This window comes from Schistocerca piceifrons, chromosome 7, assembly GCF_021461385.2.
Source record: "Schistocerca piceifrons isolate TAMUIC-IGC-003096 chromosome 7, iqSchPice1.1, whole genome shotgun sequence".
In the NCBI taxonomy this organism is placed as follows: Eukaryota; Metazoa; Arthropoda; class Insecta; order Orthoptera; family Acrididae; genus Schistocerca; species Schistocerca piceifrons.
Genome location: NC_060144.1, coordinates 230,917,921 through 230,936,676, shown reverse-complemented (window position 1 = coordinate 230,936,676; position 18,756 = coordinate 230,917,921). Strand labels below are relative to the sequence as shown.

At 42.3% G+C, this 18,756-nt stretch overlaps 1 protein-coding gene across 1 annotated transcript in view; it reads right to left on the bottom strand.

The window, feature by feature from the left end:
* Positions 1 to 15: 15 nt before the first annotated feature.
* Positions 16 to 18,756, bottom strand: part of LOC124805577 (myrosinase 1-like) — an 84,994-nt gene continuing 66,253 nt past the window's right edge. The window contains exons 4-10 of the mRNA XM_047266144.1: positions 17,198 to 17,299; positions 16,852 to 16,982; positions 13,573 to 13,707; positions 5,160 to 5,282; positions 4,895 to 5,075; positions 336 to 430; positions 16 to 171 (exon numbers count right to left, since the gene is read on the bottom strand). Coding sequence (XP_047122100.1) covers positions 16 to 171; positions 336 to 430; positions 4,895 to 5,075; positions 5,160 to 5,282; positions 13,573 to 13,707; positions 16,852 to 16,982; positions 17,198 to 17,299 — 923 coding nt within the window. The remainder of the gene's footprint in view (positions 172 to 335; positions 431 to 4,894; positions 5,076 to 5,159; positions 5,283 to 13,572; positions 13,708 to 16,851; positions 16,983 to 17,197; positions 17,300 to 18,756) is intronic.

Here is an 18,756-nt window from a genome sequence, read left to right as displayed (position 1 = left end):
CTGCTGTACATTTGGTTACTCACCCCTAATGTACTCGATCTCTTCCTGTGTGAAGGTTGGTAGCCTTGATCGGGGCCGTCCCTCAGCCTTGCTGTTGGCATCCACTTGCTGTCGAACAACAGCTGGGTAATCCCCATCCTTACTGTAAATAGGATGACCAAACATACCCATCTGCAATACAGAATTACACGTCAGTTTTCTCACAATCATCAACGTCCTACATACACACCTTTAAAGTCACGTGAATGCTATCTGCAACAATCTCTAACAAACTAACACTACACTTAAAAGTTAGAGGAAATCCAACTGGTTGACGACAGAGCTACAGCACCCACCACAAACTGTCGTGCTCTTTCAGCTGCCTCTGCATCCTCTGTCGAGTTAGTCTCTGGTTCAGGCCAATCCATCTTAAGCGTAATTCCCACGCTACCTGCGAAATAAGCAACCATGGGAGTATAAATTAGATTATGTTACATAGATCAGTGTCTGAAGTCATTAAATTGGTGCACATAATAATACTGATGGATCAGAAACCACAATTTCAGCTTATACAAAGTTCTCCAACATAAAACAGACTTTTATCTACATTTTTATTTTGTGTATTTCTTCACCTACTTAGAAAACATTTATTTCGTTGTATGAAATTATTATGGTGTAAGTACAAAGTGCTGTAATAAATAATATACTGATAGTTTTATTTCTAGATTTGTAAACCCAGTGGACATGGCTTATTTACCTTGATTTCGTGATTTAGAAGAGCAAATCAATTCTTCATTGATATTCATGCCCATCACTAAATAGTTCTGAAGGTCGTTTTAAAAATATAACTTCCAATCCTAAGGTATGTAATGCGTTCAGTTTCATTTACAACATTTGGTACACAAAAACATATATTATACGACTTATTACCGAAAGTGTAAGAACGAGTTCTAATGCAACAGTTAACTAGCTGTAGACTACTACAGATATTGCTAAATTACTTATAGTGCCATTTACGTCTTGAAAAACTAAACTTGCGTCATGCGCAGAAGACGAAAAAGTAGTAATCTCTTATATTTGGTCATTTGTTATTGATGTGTATTAAGGAAAATAAAAGTCTTAGAACTTGAACCTGTAGCATCCACGACCTTGCAAAATTGCGATAAGATTCAAACCTGTTACATATTTATACTGAAGACAGGTTTTTGCTTCACAGTTGCTAGATAATTAACGAGCCATTGTCGAACTTTTTTTCCTAATTCTAAAATATTCGAAGTTACCTTTCTTTGGGTCATCAGAATTCCTCTCCTGTACCAAACTCCTCATCCCATAGTAGCACTTGTAACCTATGCCCTCAATTATTTGCGGGTGTGTTCCAATCATTGCACTCCTCTACCGTTTTTATCCTCTACACCTCCCTCTAGTACCATGGAAGTTATTCCCTGATGTCTTGAAAATGTCCTACTACACTGTCCGTTCTTCGTGTGATTGATTTACATGTATTCTTTTCCTCGTTATTTTGGCAGAGAACCTCCTCATTCATTGCCTTTCAAGTCCACTTAATTTTCAATATTATCCCGTAGCACCAAATCTCAAATGCTTTGATACCCTTCCGCTCCAGTTTTCACCCAGTCCATGTTTCAGTACCATACAACGCTGTGCTCCAAACGTTCAATCCCAGAAATCTCTTCCTGAAAATAAGTCCCATCGTTTCAACAGGCATCTATTGGCCATGAATGCCATTTTAAAAAGTGCTAATTAGCTTTTGATGTCCTCCTTGCTCCATCCGTCATTGCTTATTTTGAAGAATAGGTAGCAGAATTCCTTAACATCACCTACTTCGTGATCACCAGGCCTAATGTTAAATTTCTTGCTGTTCTCATTTCTACTACTTCTCTTTGCTTTCATCTTTTCTCGATCTACTTTTAATCCATGCTCAGTACTCATTAGACTGTTCATTCCATTCGGTACAACTTGTATTTCACTACCACAGAGGGTAGCAATGTCATCAGTAAATCTTAACGTTGATATTCTTTCGTAATTGCCTCTTCGATGTAGAGATTGAACAGTAGGGAAGAAGGACTACAGCCCTGTCTTACGTCCTTTTTAATCTGAGCACATCGTTCTTAACCTTTAACTCTGATTGTTTACTCTTTGCTCTTGCACATATTGTGTATTACCCTTCTTTCCCTATAGCTTACCCTTATTTTTCTCAGAATATCGAACATCTTGCACCATTTGACATCGTCAAACACTTTCTCCAGGTCGACAAATCCGAACAGAACATGAATATTGTTAAACCGAATAAGATTCCTAGTAGTACTCTGCTTATCGTTTAACTCCGCAAGTGACTCACACAGAAAAAAAATTGGTCTGATCCTTCGTGAATACAATTTGCATTAATGGGATTAATTTTAAGCACTAAGATAGCCCTGTAAAGCTTTTAGATAAAACTGGTGACTATAAAAATGTAAATTTCCTGGCAGGTTAAAACTATGTGTCGGACCGAGACTCGAGCTCGGAACATTTGCCATTCAGTGGCAAGTGCTATATCGACTGAGCTACCCAAGTACAACTGATGTCCCGCCCTCACAACTTTACGCCCCCCTAGTACTTCGTCTCCTATCTTTCAAACTTCACAGAAGCTCTCCTGTGAACCTTACAGAACTGGCTCTCCTGGAGGAAATGATATTGCGGAGACGTGGCTCAGCCTGAACGGAATTTTCGCTCTGCAGCGGAGCATGTAACTACGTTACAGCAGCTATTTTAGTTTTCATCAAATCGACACGTTCCTCCAACTTTTCCTATGGCACCAATGTCTACGCAACAGGCCACACAATTTCCGTTAATTATGAGCCGATGGTTTGTGTACGTACAGCTAGAACCAGATAGCATCAGAGATGAGTTTCATCTGGTCCGAAAGAGTCTAGTTTTCTGCCCAAGGAATCAATGTGAATTTACTGTCATGCTTTACAAATAACTGTACCACGATACCGGTCTTGGAATTTAAAAAAAGTTTACATAGTCCGCAACCTCCGTGGTGCCTTAATTTACCGTTAAGTGTGCGATGAAAGTCCAGGGGAAAGTCCTCCTTAGCCTAATGCTGGCCCCAATGGCATATGAGCATGTGGTGCCTGGCTGACGGAATATTCAGGTACAACCGTAGACCAAGTGTAGCAAGAAACGTTATTCTACCGACCAGGAGACATGTTTCGATTACTGGAGGACCCACATTCAATCCTAATTGACGATGTCGGTAGGTTAACATGGGAACCCATCGGTTTCTTTCGATGCAGAGACTAATTTTCAACAATGTACACTAATCGTTGTGCACTGACACACCAGTATTTGCATCAGCGTTGCACTGTGTCATAAGCTCTGCCGCAGATCGCCGTCTATCCTAATATACACAACTGTTAAGCGTCTGACGTCAAAGTTCCGTAATGAAGCATGCACTTAGAATACCTTGTCACCTACTTAGTGTTTCGACGTCCTTCAGACATTGCCAGTGACGATTGCACAAAAACAGCCGTTTCCGAGATTCTTATTCCCATGAGACAGGCCATAACAATCAGTTCTTTCTCAAAGCCACTTTTCAGTGGACTTCTCCACTTGCAGGCAGTGTCGACGCTTCACCGATTCCTCGGTCATCGCTGCCTCGCCTACAAATCTGGTCAAAAGCATCTGAAGATTAAAATAGGTGATATACACCCTTCAAGTTTATGACAGCTTGAACTCTCTTCTCTGGGGACACCTTCGTCGACGTACATAGATGACTGCTCATTCTTCCTCAGGAGCTGAATTAGAGTATGTAGCGATGTTGGATATTGGTTCTGGAGCGAAGTCGATGTTCTCATAGCAAAGGTGTTCCATTGTGTTCAGGTGGGGACTTAAGACAACGCAGAACATTTCAGGAATGTTATTGTCCACAAACCACAGATGTTGCCTTATGACGGGTTGCAATGTCATGCTGTTACAGTCATCGTCTTCGAACCATACTTTTAGTGTACAGAGTACACAATGTTGTAAAATGTATTTATGTACCATTTACTGCTTTTTTATACACAATGTGGGGACCACATAAAAAGTTCAAAAATCATCCCCATCCTTCCTCGGTATACACTGTTGGCTCTGCAAATCATGGCAGGTAATGTTCTCCAGGTATTTTCCAAACACAATCCCCTTCCACCTGGCTGCACTATTTATCACTCGTAATCACTTGTTTACAATCATCCTCCACCCAGTGGCGTCACTCTCTACACCACTTCAAAAGGGGCGTAGTACTGGCTACGGAAATGCACGATTCACGAGAAGGTGCTGTACAATTGTAAGCATTTTGAAGTTTTTATGCACAGGTACTGTGCCAGTTGAACTGCTAGCAGCACTTTGGAACCCATGAGTGATTTATTCCGCTGATTTCATCTAATTTTTTCAACCACCATCCTGTACTCTTGACGATCCCCGCCCGTCCCTACAAGATCTCTTGGTTTAGCAGTCGTTGATACTTCGCGTTTCCACTTCACAGTCACGTAACCAATTGCTGTCTTGGGCAGCCTGAGAAGGGTTGAAATATTCCTGACATATTTAGTACCCAGGTGATATTGTATGACAGCTCCACATCCGAAGTCACTGAGCTCTACTGATAGACCCACTCTGCTGTTACTGCTTCTCTACCGACCACACAGTATTGTTCGTTTCCTTTTACACAGGCACACCCGCCTTTCAGGGCATGTAGTAGTGACCTATATTAGATAGGTGGATGTTTGTACGTACGTCACTTGTCACATTATTTAATGCAACACCATAAAGCAGCATTTAATTGGGCAGTGGTAATGATATGGTTCTCTATTGTATTTGTCTAATACAAGAGCTGTCAGTATCGAAAGGGACATCCATGTTGTCATGAGGCACTGACCGTTCTGTGTGGCTCTGTACTGCTCATCGTAGAGGTGCCAGACCCGGGCGTGAGCTTTGATGACGGTGTGTGTGGCCAGGTAGTCGCCGATTCCCGGAGCACGCTGACCTGGTGCACCCCACGGCACCGCGTAGCCTTCCACGAACTGATGGGGCTCGTTGAATGTGATCCACCATTTCACCTGTGGAACAATACATCGTCAATTATTTTGCCAGGTAAAGTGAGAGTGGCATGAGGCTACAAGTACACTGGAACCTTTACTTACCCTATCTCCGAAGTTCTCGAAGAGTATCCTGGCGTATTCAACGAAGTAGTCGGCCAGCAACTCATTGGACCAGCCTCCGATGTACTGCAGTGCTTGGGGGAGGTCCCAGTGGTACATTGTTACCTGCAGGCGGCATACAGTAGTGTCAAACTTTATAAAACGACGTATTTTTATCGATTTCTCGCTCGGTTTTAGGAAACCAAGCGAAGAACACGTTTGGTGGCACCGTCTCTGGGTGGTCGACTGAATTCTCGCGCAATGGCCTGACTGGTTAAATTCAATACTAATTAACTCGGAATCGGCGCAACATATCGAATTTTTTTAATAAATATTTCTTGGCACAATCTGCCGCGCATCATACTTACAAGCTTTCCAGACTGTTTCTCTATATGCGGAGTGTACTAGAACTGCACCAACAAAATTTCGGTGGTTTTTCAGGGATACTATGTGAGCAGTTTGGTATAAGATACCCACGGTCTCCGTTGGTACGTTATGAGGGGTGAAAATTAATAGGACCGACAAATTGCAGGTACGCATTTCAGACTGGAAATGGAGGAAAAACGTCCTGCGAACATGTATCCCGAAATGCACCGTTCCCATGGCAGATGGCACTGAAGAATGAAAGTTCCTTTGTCCACGTGCCATGTGCTACTTGTATGTTGCAGGAAAGTTCTTCTGACCACGGGGCGTGGGTCCCTAGTGTGCTGCAGGCGGTGTCATGAACACAGCGTACTTAAGCAGCAAAAATGGTTCAAATGGTTCTGAGCACTATGGGACTTAACTTCTGAGGTCATCAGTTCCCTAGAACTTACAACTACTTAAGCCGAACTAACCTAAGGACATCACACAAATCCATGCCCGAGGCAGGATTCGAACCTGCGACCGTAGCGGTCGCGCGGTTCCAGACTGTAGCGCCTAGAACCGCTCGGTCACCCCGGCCGACCTTAAGCAGCAGAATGGTCCGGCATTCACGTCGGGTCGACAGGTTGCACGGTTATACCAAAATAAGTACCCTCTCAGACACCAGCAATATCACACTACGTTCATCTGTCTGAATGGATCCATGATCAAACAAACGTGCAGAAAGGACTTGAAATATTGTGTAATGTCGTTAGCGTCAGTGAGCGTACTTGTTTGTGTACAGCCGTGCTGCCTTTCGACCGTTTCCATCTGCTTGGTCGTACACAGACACAATGTCGGCTTGTTCCCTACATGAATACCGGTCCATTCTGCAGCTTAAGTACGCTGCGTTAACCAAACCGCCTGCAGCACACAAGTAACAGACGCCTCGTAGTTAGAGGAACTTTCATTCGTCACAGGCATCTGCCATTTCAATTGACCATTTCCAGACACATTTCATAAGATCTTTTTTCCTCCATTTCCAGTCAGTAGACCGTCCCTGTATTTTCTGGGTTTTACTAGCGTTCACCCCGTGCACCAATGAAATATTTATGATTTATCGTCACTATTAGTTTCATTTATGGGAAAATATCTTCACAGCGGTGAAACAAACTGTAATACGTCAACACAAAGCACAGAGTAATGCAATGAAGCAACAGCCTTGAAACAGATGCAAACTATCGTCATTGGGTTGAATTGAAAGGTAAATATCTCTACATGGCGTCGTTGAGGCACTCTGCCATTGCATTCAGTGAACCCATATACGTACGAACTGCATTTCGGCAAACTCACGAACAGTAAACCTCTAGGTACTGCTCTGTATAGGTTCTAGCAAATGCAGCCGAAAAAAAATGAGTCACATTCGAACCATAATAAATGCTATCTTAAGGTAAAAGAGTGACTTGCGTTTTACCATTGCCAGCAAGTCAAAAACATGTATAATGTATCGTGAGTGACTGTAATAAGTGTTTCCTATCAAGACACACAGTGCATGTCATCGACATTTGCAGTGTTACGGAGATATATTCAATGCAGTTGCGGTACAAACCAGACAGAAGACAAAAAAAATAATATACAAAGACAAATGACGGAATTACTTTTAGTCTGAGTCTGTAACGACCTAGGTGTGGCCACCCGTCCCTTTAAACCAAAATACTCAGGAAATATCGCTGAACGGCTCCCGAAATTTTGTCGGTGGATTTTTGGTTCACCCTGCATTTATTAGTGTTATGGATCGTCGTCGGCGAAATATCTATAGGCAGAGGACAAGATTGAAATAAGAAAGCACTTGGAAAAAATCCGATGTAAACTTTTCAGTGGAAACAGTAATCGATTAAGGGAGACAACGGGAAACTAAATCTGGACCGCCAGTTGGAGAATTCAACAATCGTCTTCCAAACCCAAATACTTTATCTTAACCACTGTGGCGTCTCCCGTGGTGAGAGTCTTAGTATTATTAACTATAATGCAAGTATTATAAGCTTGATAATGAGAGAAGAGGTCAATGGCAGTTGTGCTACAGTAGCAAGTAAACTTCTCTAACAGTAGCGTACAAAAGCAGTAATAATTAAGGTACGCAAAAATTGATGTTGTTGTTGTGGTGCTCAGTCCTGAGACTGATATGATGCAGCTCTCCATGCAACTCTATCCTGTGCAAGCTGCTTCATCTTCCAGTACGTACTGCAACTTATATCCTTCTGAATCTGCTTAGTGTATTCATCTCTTGGTCTCCCTCTACGATTTTTACCCTCCACGCTGCCCTCCAGTACTAAATTGGTGATCCGTTGATGCCTCAGAACATGTCCTAGCAACCGATTCCTCTTTCTAGTCAAGTTGTGCCACAAACTCCTCATCTCCCCAGTTCTATTCAATACCTTCTCATTAGTTATGTGATCTACCCATCTAATGTTCAGCATTCTTCTGTATACGCAAAAATATGAGATTGTAAAGCCTTTTTAAATTGTACATGTAATAGGCCAACTGTGCAGGAATAAACAAGTAAACATAAACTCACGGTTTTTATATTTACAAAATATTCTGTAGCTGTTTTTCATATAATTTACGAAATCATTGTACGGAAATATTCGGTGTAAGATAAAACAGCATCACATTGAAATCAGATCGTATGGCTCATTGCAAGTGCCAACAGCATGGTATGTATTATACTTTCATGTCATGTATCATCGATCACTGTTTCAGATAAGGTTATTTTGAAGCAAAAGTGATTGTGTAATGAAGGGCTTGTGTTGTGAAAGGCAGTCAGAGAAAATGGTTGGTAAAATACGTCTCCACCACGATGGCTAGCCGGCCGCGGTGGCCGTGCGGTTCTAGGCGCTGCAGTCCGGAACCGCGGGACTGCTACGGTCGCAGGTTCGAATCCTGCCTCGGGCATGGATGTGTGTGATGTCCTTTAGGTTAGTTAGGCTTAAGTAGTTCTAAGTTCTAGGGGACTGATGACCTAAGATGTTGAGTCCCATAGTGCTCAGAGCCATTTTGAACGATGGCTAGTCGTCTTGCAAAAGCATCGTGGAGCAGATTGAGTTTAACGTTTCGATTCAACCGATGAATCATCTCAGCAGTGCAACATATTCCTTATTACACTGAGGAAAGGGAAATGAACCAAAGGCATCAGTACCTTGACGGGTCAAGAACAAGTGTACACCAACACTACTTCTTCTCTTCCGGTCAACTGTAGGCGACAGTAGTTTCCTACAACGGTTAAGGTGGATACAAAACGACTTAATAAAAGTTATATTTCTTCTAGCGAATAGCAGCTTTCTTTAAATGTAGAAAAATGTGAATGTACCTCCTAATATCGTGTCGGACTGGAACTCGGCGTAGTGCAGCAGATCGAAGTGGAAGGGACTCCTCATGGCACTGGAAGTTCCATTGAGAAATACTGGCGCATGCTGCCTCTGTAGCCGTCTATAATTGCTGAAGTATTGTCGACACAGGACTTTTTGCGCGAATTGACCTCTAGTTTATGTCCCATAAATGTTGGATGGGTTTCAACGACGGGCGCTGTGAGTGGCCAAACCATTCGCTTGACGTGTTCAGAATGTTCTTCAAACCTATCGCGAATGACTGTGGCCCGGTGACATGACGCACTGTCATTCATAAAAATTCCAGGCTTGTTTGGGTACATGAAGTCCATGAATGCTGAAAATGGTCTCCAAGCAGCGGAAAATTCAGGGGACCCAGTCTGTTGCACGCAAACACAGTCCATATCATTATTGAAACACCACCAGCTTGAACAGTGACTTGTTGACAAGTTGGGTCCGCGACTTCTGGAACTGCGTCGAATTCTGACCCTACAATCAGGTCTTACCAAGTGAAATCGGGACTAATCTGACCAGGCCACCATTTTCAAGTTGCCTAGGATGTAGCGGATATCGTCACCAGCCTGGAGATGTGCCGCAGGTGACGTCGTGTTGGTAGGAAAGGCATTCACGTCGGTCGTCTGCAGCCATAGTCCACATTGATTTCTGCTGTTGTTTCATGCAGTCTTGCATGTCTGTCTGGACTGACAGCTCTACGCAAACGCTGCTGCTCTCGGTCGTTAAGTGAAGACCATCGGCCACTGCGTTGTCCGTGGTGAGAGGTAATGCCTGTAAGTTGGTATGCTGGGATCGGGGAATACTGAATTCGCTAAAGATTTGCGAAACTGAGTGACCCATGCGTCCAGCACCAACTACCATCCGGCATTCAAAGTCTGTTACTTCCCATCGTGTGGCCATAATCTCTTCGGAAACCTTTCCACATGAATCACCTGAGCGCAAATGACAGGTCTGCCAATGCGCTGCCTTTCTTGTACCTTGTGTACGTGAAACCGCCGCCGTCTGTATATGTGTGTATCGTTGTCCCATGTCTTTTTCGCCTCAGTGTGGTGCTATGCTGCCTGGCAGAATCACAGTTTACAGGTAGAATAGCAAAGAAGAAGACTGTTAGTGGTACGAGGTAGTTCCGCTATGCACTACAGGGTAGCTTATAGAGTATGTGGACAGGTGTAGATGTAAATTAGAAAAGACATCCCAGTTCGACTACACCTAATATTAATTACTCCTCTACTTCGGCTATAGAAGATCAGCTTATTTTCGTATATATAGCTCTTGGGAAGTCCAATAGGGAAAGGTAAAAGATTTAAATATCACATCCAGTCCAATAAACAGTTTTAGTGTTAAGAAGATTGTGGTGTGCATTCTGTAAGACCTTCGATACACACACCATCTGATTATTTGACTTGTCGCTCTAACGAAGTAGGCGAGTGTCAGCAATATGTCTCGTGGTCTTATCGTGGCGTGTTTATCTTCTGTCGTTAGGTCAGACGATAGAAATGCCACTTGCACGCTTAGAGTAGCTGATTGACGGTGACCAACTTTAAACAGAACTTGATTAATTTTCACACACATTTATTAAAATAATAAAAATCATAGATATTACGTAACTTGATTCTGGATGCTGTTTACAATTGACAATCTGAAGTTCCTTTGGTCTTGGTACGTTAATCTTATTCTCACATATCTGTGATACTTGACAAAGTGTCTATACATTTCTCTTCATGGCTATGTACAGGAATATGATAATCTTATTAGGCGCAGACTGAAACTTGACTATAGACTGGTACAGACCAATGTAGAACTCGTACAGACTGGTACAGACTAATGCAGACTGACTAATCAGAGGTCTGTACACTCGTTATAATACCTCGCGCTTTCATGTATCACTGCGCGAGTGTGATCTGCGAGGAGAAAAGGTTGTATGTTAGCAGCAATCTCATTGGCTGCGCTACATATTGATACGCAGATCGGCGGAAGCAGGATTTGGTCCGTCTCTATGGCAGCGCCATCTCGTAGTGCGGAGACGGACGAGCGCTGCGCCTGCACTGTGGTGCTTAGAGGGCGCGTTCTAGTGGGAAAGTTATGTACGCGCTGACTATGCGGAACTATGTACACAACAAAGATAAAAACGCGGTATCGTCAAATTTTTTTTTCCGGTAACGAAATTTTAGGTTGCTTTGTTAGAGCTGTAGTTGTGATATGTCTTATGTAACCACGCCCACCTCCGAAGGTCTAAGAAGTGTACCAGTCTATCTTGGTATTATTACAGGAAGATCCACAAGCTTTGCCGTTCATTTATGGGGAGTTATCCAGGTAGTCTGAAATTTATACATGAAGTAAATTTATTCTGGTAGATAAAAGCTAGACTCGCTACATTTAACAAAGTTATGGAAACCACATCCCGACGTAATTACTTTGTAGAGATTTTTGTTCAGAACTAGTTGGAAAGCGGTCATACAGATATTATTATCCAGTGTACCGTTATCCCTTGAGTGAACATCACAAGAAAAGATTAACAACTGAGATTTCCGACGCCCATTTAACTTCAGTTGACATGTACCACGCAGAACAGATTACTTGCACGAGCACTGCTCCTTGCTATGTATTCGCCAGGAAAATTCTTAAATTGTGTAAGTGTGGGCCAGATATAGGTAGTACCAGCAGTCCCACCGAGGTAGATAGCAAAGTATGTTTCGCATACTGCCAATGGTAGTCTTCATTAGAAACATAACTGGGTGGCGTTTCGTACTTCCATATATATATTTCCCTTGGTTCCCGTAAACAAGCTCATGCGAAATCTGCAAGAATTTCTTTGGTAAGATTACGGACGCTGTTCGTCTTTAAACTTGTTCCCAATGACCAAGCGCTCCCTTCTCGTTGCCATGCTTTTACATCGGTCCCAGTATATATAAATTTTCAGCAGTTTAGTGTTTAGAACTACCGAGCAACTACTTTTTCCTTTCACTACGTACTTACCGTAATTTGAAAGCTGTACATTTAAGTCAGGGTACATTTTCGTTATCAAATTAGGATTCAGACTGTTAGTGTAAGACCAACTGCTATTACGTTATGAAGCCACATTCGAAGCAGTGCAGTGCAAAATGATCATTCCTGCCTATTATGAATACCTCGCACATACCTGACGACGATGCGAAGACGTGTTCCGGACGTCAACGTTAAGTACGTCCGCCATACATTACACTCATAGCGTATTTGCCTGTTCACATTAGCATAGAGGTATACATTTCGCAGTAATTGTGGATATAGATTAATAGAAGTCAGATAGGAATCAACAAATACCTCCGAAAAACCAGTTGTAATTTTTTTACAGAAAACGCGAAGAAACTCCAATTCTGCCTCAGATGTGCAGAATTCCGCGGTATGTCTAGGCATAATTACGTGATGGTAATTACTCCACATAAACATAATTTCCCTGTTAATTAACTCGGTAATGGCGCAAAGTAGTGCATTTTTCCTTAACAGTTATTTCTCAGCACAAACTACCCTCCAACACCGTTACAGTTCTTTCAAACTGCTTCTGACCATCCTGTATACCACTGGGATTTCCTATATGTTTACATATTATAAATTAAAGTCCCCCCATGCGACTTCTGTTTGTATGTTCACGCTAATCACAGGCACTACCGAATGGATTTTAATGCAGCTTCCATTAATACACAGACTGATTCACAAGGACGTTTTTGCATATAATTTATCACTGCTACGTCAGACAAATTATCCAGTCGTAGGTACTTGATGAAGCCCATGCGAAGTGGAGGAGGTCACCAATCATGTATAATATTTTTGTTCCTTATTCATTGGTATGAATATTTACCAGCACATTCATCAAGCTACACTTTAAAAAAAAACATAATAAATATGGCAAGTTTACTCAAATTTCTGAAGAGCAAATACTGACAAATAGTTCATGACCATTGTCTTGAAACTAATCCAGCCAACAGCTATATTCATCTGGATTCGTTGGGCACAGTGGTACAACTCATTAGCATTCCACTGTATTGTACGAAGGTATGCATCTTAAAAGAAATTATGTTAGTGATACTCTCTCACTAACACAATGGGCCACCTAGAAACCGCTTCTTCGATGGTTGCTAATGACAGTTGCTTTCTGTTTATCAGCTTGGCCCGTTGACTTAGAGAGAAAACAACATACGGCTGCATGCCTGAATCTCTTGCTACGTCCCTTCTCCTCTCCTTGGACAGTAAACCCGCCACACTGTGAAAGACTGTCATGATTGACTCGTTTCTCGGGGTATTTTTGTAAGCAGTTACCGTTAATTTTGATCATGAGCCAGTGCATAATTGTGAGTTGCGCTGTTCAGTACGTATAATCCCACTGCCTCAAGTGTTTCAGTCAAAATTATAGTTTATCAAACATTTTATGCAAAACAGGTGACTGAGTATGGTCTATGACCATTTACGTTGGGAGGTAGACATCCAGACAGATAAAGCAGTTTCAGTCACACTACGCTTTGGAACAATTAGCATGTTGTTCCGTCTTAACTTTGGCATAGCTGTAAAGAAGATATGCTGTTTCTTTCTTTCGCATTGGGATCAGTTGTAATTACAATATATGCCTCTTATTCGTGTTTCTAAATGGAAGAGAGGTTTACTGCACGAGAAAGAGTATGCGAATACTATCATTCTCCACTTACCAGAGGCTGAATTCCGTTGGCGAGCAGTTCGTTGATAAGGTTGTTGTAGTAGTCGATACCAGCCTGGTTGATGACGTCGAGGTCCCCGTTAGGCAACACTCGTGGCCAGGCTATGGAAAATCGATACACGTCCGCCTGTTCGTTAACGAAGTATTAATGGTCGCAACTAAATGTCTGGGGACTGACAGCTGATATTTCATTATTACATCACGTATTGACGCTGAACCCACTGAATAAAACAAATCTGAAATTGTAAACATCCGGTTAACACATTATAATAGAAGAACAAACAATGTGTCTGATAATGGTTACTTACGAATAATATTTTAGTTCTTTGTGGATTAAACCATAAAGATTGAGAGAATTTACGATTAAACCTCATTGCCGTTTTGTAATCTAAGAGAATATTTAATTAAATGGCCCTGAAAGTTATTTATCATTCTGAAAATCTATAAGAATCATGAACAGATATTTAGAAATAGGCAGTGATAGAAACGAATAATGCGATAGGGAAGCTTGTGTAATACACAACAATGCCACCTTGTAATTATTAAATGGATGATTGGATTCGACAGTGGAGACCGAAAATTAAGGACTAAACATACAACATACGTAGTACTATATTACTATAAACACTCATTTCTCTGTGCTAATTGACGACGGATTTTTACAAAGAACCGGCAGTTACAGAACCGGAACATATTTAATGAAATTTAGTCACTGGAAATAAACTTCCAAAAACGTAAATGCATCGAATTTATTAAAGTACAATTACATACTTTCACGTATGAACGGCTGATTGGAATTCGTTTCGAATGGAAGCATGATTTGATTCAGGTTCTGCCGCTAGAGCTCTTGCTGCGCACAAAATTCACAATGAAAGTTCGTAGCCGCTCTCGACAATAAGCAAACGCGTAGACTGCGCGGCACCATTCGACTTCCTCAGTAACGCAATAACACCAAAGTACTCCAGAAGCACACATCGACACGTACACTCATGAGCCAGAACACTATGACCATCGACCTACTAGCGATAAAAGGCCGTCCAGGCGATAGCAGATTCACCTGACGGTGAATGACTGCTAGTCAGACACACACTCGATGCACTTACTATCAGTGAGCGTGAGGCCAGTATGCAGAATGGGGGAAGGCGCGCGATCTGAGGTTCGTCGAGGGCACAGTGCGATGTCCCGGAGGCTTGGCACGAGCATTTCGGAAACTGCACGACTTGTCGAGTGTTCGAGGAATGCTGTGGTGAGTGTCTTCAACATGTGGCGAAACCAACGTGAAACAACGTCCAGACGTCGTGGGGTTGGGCAGCCATCTCTCAGTACAGATGTCGGACGTCGTAGGCTGGGCAAACTAGTAAAACAGGACAGGAGGCGACTTGTGGAACTAACATCAGACTTTAATGCTTGGCAGAGTGTAAGTGTGCTTGAACAGATGCCTGAACACACAGTGCACCGAACACTAACAATGGGCCTCCGCAGCCAACGAATCATGAATGAGTCAATTTTAACGCCGCGACATCGGCAACTACGACTGAAATGGGCACGTGACCATCGGCACTGGACGTTGGCGCAGTGGTAGAACGTTGCATAGTCTGATGAATCCCGATACCTTCTTCAACATGCCGATGGGAGGGCGCGAAGCCGTAGCCTTGCAGGTCAACAGTTTCTTTAAACCTGTAATGCAGAACTCAGACAAGCTGGCGACGGCTCCATTACGGTCACTGGAACATTCACGTGGGCATCTAAGGGTCCGATGGAGCTCTTGCAAGGCACCATGATGGTCAAGAAGTATCGTACACTGGCCGCAAACCACATTCTCCCCTTCATGGAAGTCACGTTTCTCAACGGCAGTGGCATTTTTCAACAAGATAATGCGACATGTCACAAGGCCAGGAGTGTGATGCAGGGATTCGAGGAACACAGCGGCGAGTTCCAGTTGATGTGCTGGCTCTCCAGCTCGCCAGGTGCCATCTCCCTCCAGCGACCTACCGAGGTCTCACTGCTTACACGCCACGGCGCGTTCCAGAGGTGGATCTACCAGCTATTAGATAGGTGGGCATAATGTTCTGGATGATCAGTGTGCGTGTACCACTGTATATCACGACACTACGTGCATACCTATGAGAGTTTCGGAAGAAAGGGAATATGGCACACTGGTAAAAGCGCTAACTCGTATATGTGACGAGCGGGGTTCGGATCCACTTTTCACCATTATTTTCCATAGTATGCCTAAGACGATTAAATTCAAGTTTAAATTTTTTTGTTTGAAACGGAACCAGCCGAATTCCTTTCCCGTACTGTACGCTTAGAGATTTATTTCCATGAATATTGACGTCGTCCCTTGACGACAACAATCTTACATTCGTTTTTGTTTTAACGAAATTGTTTTAATTTTGTTTTACTTTGTCTGCTTCAAAATCATAATTTTGATTTGCAATTCCTTGTATTGGCCGTGCTAGCAGTTAAATTTGTTGGATGTGGGGTCCGCCAGTTATGCAAAACACCGTTTATTCTCAGTACTCAAACATGTTTCGGCACCACCATGCCACCATCAGTGGGTTTTCGTTTTCATTTATTCTGCAATGTGAACACTTTCGTTAATTCATTATAAAAATACGTGCATCTTTAGTTCAAAGAACAGATCGTTTCTTTTTGTAGTAATTAACATACAAATGAAAATTCATACACGCCAAATGTAAAGGTATTTACAAAACGAAACGATCTGTGGCTTGAACTAAAGACGCACATAATTTTATAATCATTTAACAAAAATGTTCACATTGCAGAATAAATAAGAACGAAAACCCACTGATGATGGCACAATGGTACCGAAACATGTTTGGGTACTGAGAGAAAACGGTGTTTTGCATAACTGGCGGACCTCACATCCGACAATTTTGTCTTCTACAGTGAGAAAGTGGTAACCATTTCTCGAATGAACACAGTATTTTATTTGTTTAAACTAACTGCTTTCTGACTTCCCAACAGGACGCTACCTGAATCTGAAACGAATTTCGTTCCTGATTATAGATTTTCCTAGCCATTGTTTTAATAATTTTGTAGGTATTTCTGATTCATCATTAAGTTCGCCCATAGACGTTTACTCCAAGCAAATAATGTCTTAAAACGACCAGGTACACCATTTTTTAATTCGTAGCTTCTATGAAATACTGTGTATGAAAATCATAGTGAACACATAAGTCACAAGTTTTTTTAAATCGCTGCAAAAGAAGAAGTTAGCATGCTTGCTGCTGTATATTGTACTTACGTTGAGCGCCTTCAGCATCTGAACATCTTCCTTGTACTTATGGTAAGAATCGCAGGCAACGTCCCCGTTCTGTTCTAGAATGAATAGCGGATGGTTGTGGAAGAAGTTGTCCTGGATGCTCTCTCCCTTGCCTGTAAATGCGAGCAAGAACATCACAGTAAATAATACACCTATCAACTATGGTCATGGAAATACGTTATTGCCTTGGTTTTGCATAAGCAACAATAAGCAGTATATTGAAAGCACACGTTATAAACGCTAAATATAATGGCCCGTGCTCGAAATATAGTTTTTTTCCCTCGTTGTCACTTTGCCGGCGGAATACACTTAATGCTTCTGAACCCACCATCTTCATTCCAGGCTCCTTCGATCTGATATGCGGATGTTGCAGCTCCAAACATGAAGTCATCGGGGAATCGATTAGTGGCTGTCTGTGCGGAAACAACGGCTAACACAGCCGTAAAGGTGATCAGCAACCTCATCGTTGGAAATCTCCAGTGGCTTTGTATGAGCAGCTGCAAGGTGTACGTATAAATAGTGTAACTGGGATATAATCTCGCAGGTTGTTTGTATATCCGGAAATAGATATCAGTTAATTTCCTTTTATCGTCCGTTAATCAGCATATTTCTATAGGGTTTTCCTGTGATCATAGCGATATTATCAGAGAGGTACTGAAGTAACTTGTTGATCCGCGGATCACACACCGAAATCAGCAGAGGCTTTCTTATCAGTTCCGCTTATTGTACTCTCGTGGGAATGTTGCAGTTTTCCGATCATTAGCAACGCTGATCCTGGGAAAAAGGATGTTTGTCAACCATTACTTGGAACTAAATGACTGATCGCTTAGCTAAATAATAGTTCCCAATTAAAAAGGCAACAACTGGCTATAAGTTTTGGAACAATTGTGTCAGTCATAAAAATTCTCTGAACAAACAGTTTCCTAAAAAATAAAGAGTCATTATATTTCATAAATTGGGTGCCTGTGCAGTAATATTTTAATTGCAACACCTTCTCCTAAAGAAATTTTAATGCACACATGTTATATAAATGGATATATGAGGGGTAGTCAAACGAAAACCAAACACAAGCCACAAGAGTACCATGGAACGCACTCAAAAGCAATCACCGTCCATGTTAAGACATTGATTCCACTAGGAGACGAAACGATCAATCCCTGTTTAGTAGAAAGAGTTTGGCCGCGGATGTCCGAGTATTCGTCTCACCCAGTATCGCTCTTACCCGTCCGCATGAAAACGACATCCAGGCATGTCTCTTCAGGTCGCCAAAGACCTAAAAATAACACGGTAAAGATCAGGGCTGTATGGAGGATGCTGCAGAGTTTCTAAACCAACCCGCTGAGGCGTAGCCGTCGTCCGATTGACAATATGGGATGGGCGTAATGATGCAACAGGATGTATTCCTTAGCGTTTCGACTTCATGGCGTGTCGTAGCTCCTGCAGAGTGTCTTCACACCATTGCAAATTCACTGTCGTTTCACGCTCGTTTTGATGGCCCTTACATTCCACAACGTCCGATCTTACACCACCAGCTGTATGAAGGCCGACCTTCAGCAGTTTGATTGGGAATCACTGCAACATCGTTTGAACAGCCTGGATCTTTCACCATGCGATGTTCACATCTTTGGAGATCTGAAGAAAGATACACGTGACCGTCGGTTTCAGCTGGAAATATGCAAGAGTGGGTGGGGATGTGGAAATGTCAGTTTCAAACATCTTATACGAATAAGACATTGATCGGCTCTTCTCCCACTGGGATAAAATTCCCATAGCATGTGGTGATTACTTTTGAATGTTTGAAAGGAATCATTCCACTGTCACGTAGTGGCGGGTGTTCGATTTTCATTTGACTGCCCATCGTATGTACTTTTAAGTGTGTACGTGTTT